The sequence below is a fragment of the Centruroides sculpturatus genome, unplaced genomic scaffold (assembly GCF_000671375.1).
Source record: "Centruroides sculpturatus isolate CEXI.00-Female unplaced genomic scaffold, Cexi_2.0 scaffold361, whole genome shotgun sequence".
NCBI classification, from domain to species: domain Eukaryota; kingdom Metazoa; phylum Arthropoda; class Arachnida; order Scorpiones; family Buthidae; genus Centruroides; species Centruroides sculpturatus.
In genome coordinates, this window is record NW_019385072.1 from 604293 (window position 1) to 607581 (window position 3289).

General features: G+C 31.6%; 1 protein-coding gene across 1 annotated transcript; it reads left to right on the top strand.

Annotated features, from left to right (window-relative positions):
• The first annotated feature begins 760 nt into the window (after positions 1 to 760).
• On the top strand, positions 761 to 2015 carry LOC111634230 (meiotic recombination protein DMC1/LIM15 homolog). Its single transcript, XM_023378955.1, has one exon. The coding sequence runs from the start codon at positions 900 to 902 to the stop codon at positions 1920 to 1922; it is 1023 nt and encodes a 340-aa protein (XP_023234723.1). The 5' UTR covers positions 761 to 899; the 3' UTR covers positions 1923 to 2015.
• Positions 2016 to 3289: the final 1274 nt, after the last annotated feature.

Here is a 3289-nt window from a genome sequence, read left to right on the forward strand (position 1 = left end):
TCATCAGATGATGATATTTCATGCAGCTTACTAGAATGACTTCGAACTGAATGGATTTTACTAGTATTTAACGATTCTCTCAGTTCATCAGAATCTATCGTTCTATCAGAGTCAGAATCGGACATGATAAAGATTAAATTTGTTATAATGTTACTTCCACTATTATAAAACACTACACGTTGTAAGACGAACAAAATTCAAATCGATCACTTGCGACCTCTATTTAAACATATAATTTATTAGGATTTACTTTGTTTAAAATGTTTATTAATTAAATTCATCTCAGCATAAAATTAATATTTGTATTTAAAGCATACTTTAGTTTAACTTAATATTTAAAATTATAACGATGACGTCTAATAAAGAAGCAGACGATCATAAGGAATCATTCGAGCAAGTAATGTAGGGAAAATTCCCGAAACTAGGGAATTTTAAAGAGTAAAAGAAAAATGGGGGAAAAAATATTATTTAAAACTCTAATAATATTTTATTAGAATTTTTATATTATTTTTATAATATTTCTAAGGAATTTTATACTCTAATAATATTTTTGATTCAGTATACTCACAAATTATGAAACAACGTTTAATGCGAGATTTTTATATATAAGAATAAAGAATCACATTACAGATCATTAATCTTTATATCAAAAAAAAAATAAAACAAACGAAAAAATATTTTCAGATTTAATTTTTTTCTTGCATTTCTAATATTAATGCAACCTGTAAAGATTGCGAGGACAAAATTGACATGTCGACATCGATGCTATGCAGTCTCCGATTAGTGGTCTAGGGAATTTTCTTCCTTAAAAGGGAATTGAGAGTTAACATCGGGGAAATTCAGGTTTGACAGTTTGACTGTTTTGATTCAGTTTAGACTAAATTGAAAGGAAGATCAAAATGAGTTACGTAGATCAAGTAGTGGAAGAAGATTTAACTCAAAACGACGAAGACGAATCGTTTTTTCAAGACGTGGACATTTTACAGAATCATGGAATAAATGTCGCCGATATCAAAAAGCTGAAATCTTCAGGCGTGTGTACAATTAAGGGTATACAGATGAATACAAAGAAGAGATTAACTTCAATTAAAGGATTATCGGAAGCTAAAGTGGAAAAAATAAAAGAAATTGCAAGTAAAATAGGTTCTTCGAATTTCTTAACAGCATTGCAAGTCAGCGAAAATCGAAAGCAAATTTATCGTGTAACCACCGGTAGTCAGGAGTTGGATAAACTTTTAGGAGGAGGAATCGAAAGTATGGCAATTACAGAAGCATTCGGAGAATTTCGAACTGGAAAAACTCAACTATCTCACACTCTATGTGTCACTTGCCAAATTCCAGGCAATAATTATCCAGGAGGAAAAGCGATTTTTATAGATACAGAAAATACTTTTCGCCCAGATCGTCTCCGTGATATAGCCGATCGCTTTAATTTGGATCACGAAGCCGTGTTGGAAAACATTCTCTACACTCGAGCTTTCACCAGCGAACATCAGTATGAAATTCTGGATCACGTGGCTGCAAAATTTCACGAAGAAGGCGGAATCTATCGTCTTCTGATTATAGACTCGATTATGGCACTTTTCCGCGTAGATTATAGTGGCAGAGGAGAATTAGCTGATCGACAACAAAAATTGGCCCAGATGTTATCGAAATTACAGAAAATTTCTGAAGAATATAACGTAGCGATTTTTATTACTAATCAAATGACTGCAGATCCAGGTGCGACTATGTCGTTTCAAGCAGATCCAAAGAAACCTATTGGAGGTCATATTTTGGCTCATGCTTCAACCACGAGAATCAGTTTGAGAAAAGGTAGAGGAGAATTGAGAATTGCTAAAATTTATGACAGCCCTGATATGCCTGAAAACGAAGCAACTTTTGCAATTACTTCAGGCGGAATTTCGGATGCTAAAGAATAATTTTTATAATGTTATTTCATAACATTATAAAAATTACACTCGTAAGTTTAGATATTTAATTCAAAATAATCACTTAATATTCTGTTATACTTTTAAATGTATTAATAATCGATTTTAAAACAATAGAACTGTTTCATTTGTAATTACAATTTTTGTGGTAGATTATTCTTTAAAAAAGTTCAACATTATCTAATCATTTTATGATTCTTTATGTAATATTGTGTGTAATAATTTACTATTTTCAGATGTTACGCCAGTAATTGGATAAATTAAAATTATAGACAGTTAATTTTCTGGTAAATTACGTATTTAATATTATTTAAGAACCTAGTTATTTAATAGAATTGCATCCATAAATACAGAAAAATCTCCGAAATTTTTTTTGCATTTCTCGATGTTTCATGGTGCCATCCATGAGTCTAAAAATGTAAAAATTTTGCGGTCATTTTTTTCCCGAGCCCCATACTTTCCCTCTGTTATACATAACAGCATAATTCGTAAAAAATAACTACTGTATACTGTAGATCATTATTTGAAGCTACTTTGCGGATGAACATTCCTGTTGAGATTTTTCTAGTTTAATTTTGTGATCTGCTGAGTTAAAAAACAGTTGTTGAGTTAAATTGCGTTAAATGAAAATTTTTTATCTTCGGCTTAATATTATCAACCGGTTTTATTATCAAAAGTCGCAAGTCCCAATTGACCATAATAAACGGATTCCATCCACTGTATAAAAATTTTACTGCGTTTATAATTACTGGAAAAAATACACAAACAACAACAGTACTATTGTTAATACAGAAAAAAATTAAATTTATCTGTTCGAACTTCAAAACGCTGTTTTTAAAAATTTTTACGATGGAAAATTTGGTTTATTGGACCATCCTCAATAGAATCGTCGTGTACAGTACGTGTCAATAAAAGATCTTTATTAATTACAGTCGACCCCCTATAACACTGTTGGTAATTCCGTTTTATATGAATTCCATGTTATACGAGTTATTTAGATTTTACAAATACGTGTGCTCGGCTGTGAACGGCACACGTATTTGTAAAATCTAAATAACTCGTATAACATGCAATTTGTATAAAACGGAATTACCAACAGTGTTATAGGGGGGGTCGACTGTATTCAAATATTTTTTTAATTTTTGAGTTAGCCCCTTTGGGTTTTTCTGGATCCACTATTGCTTTGACAGAATTGTGACGTTTGCAAGAATAAATGGTTGACATCAAGTCTTACGCATGAATAGGAACATTTGTCCGGAAGCCTGTGGGTGTGAAGTGAACCACGAAATTCGAATACAATAGCCTAATGTATGGTCATTAGAGAGGTTGCGGCCGACGTTTTCAACTCGAAAACGTGT

Coding starts and splice junctions, on each gene's coding strand:
- LOC111634230 (XM_023378955.1), top strand. CDS start 900: ATGAGTTACGTAGATCAAGTAGTGGAAGAAGATTTAACTCAAAACGAC.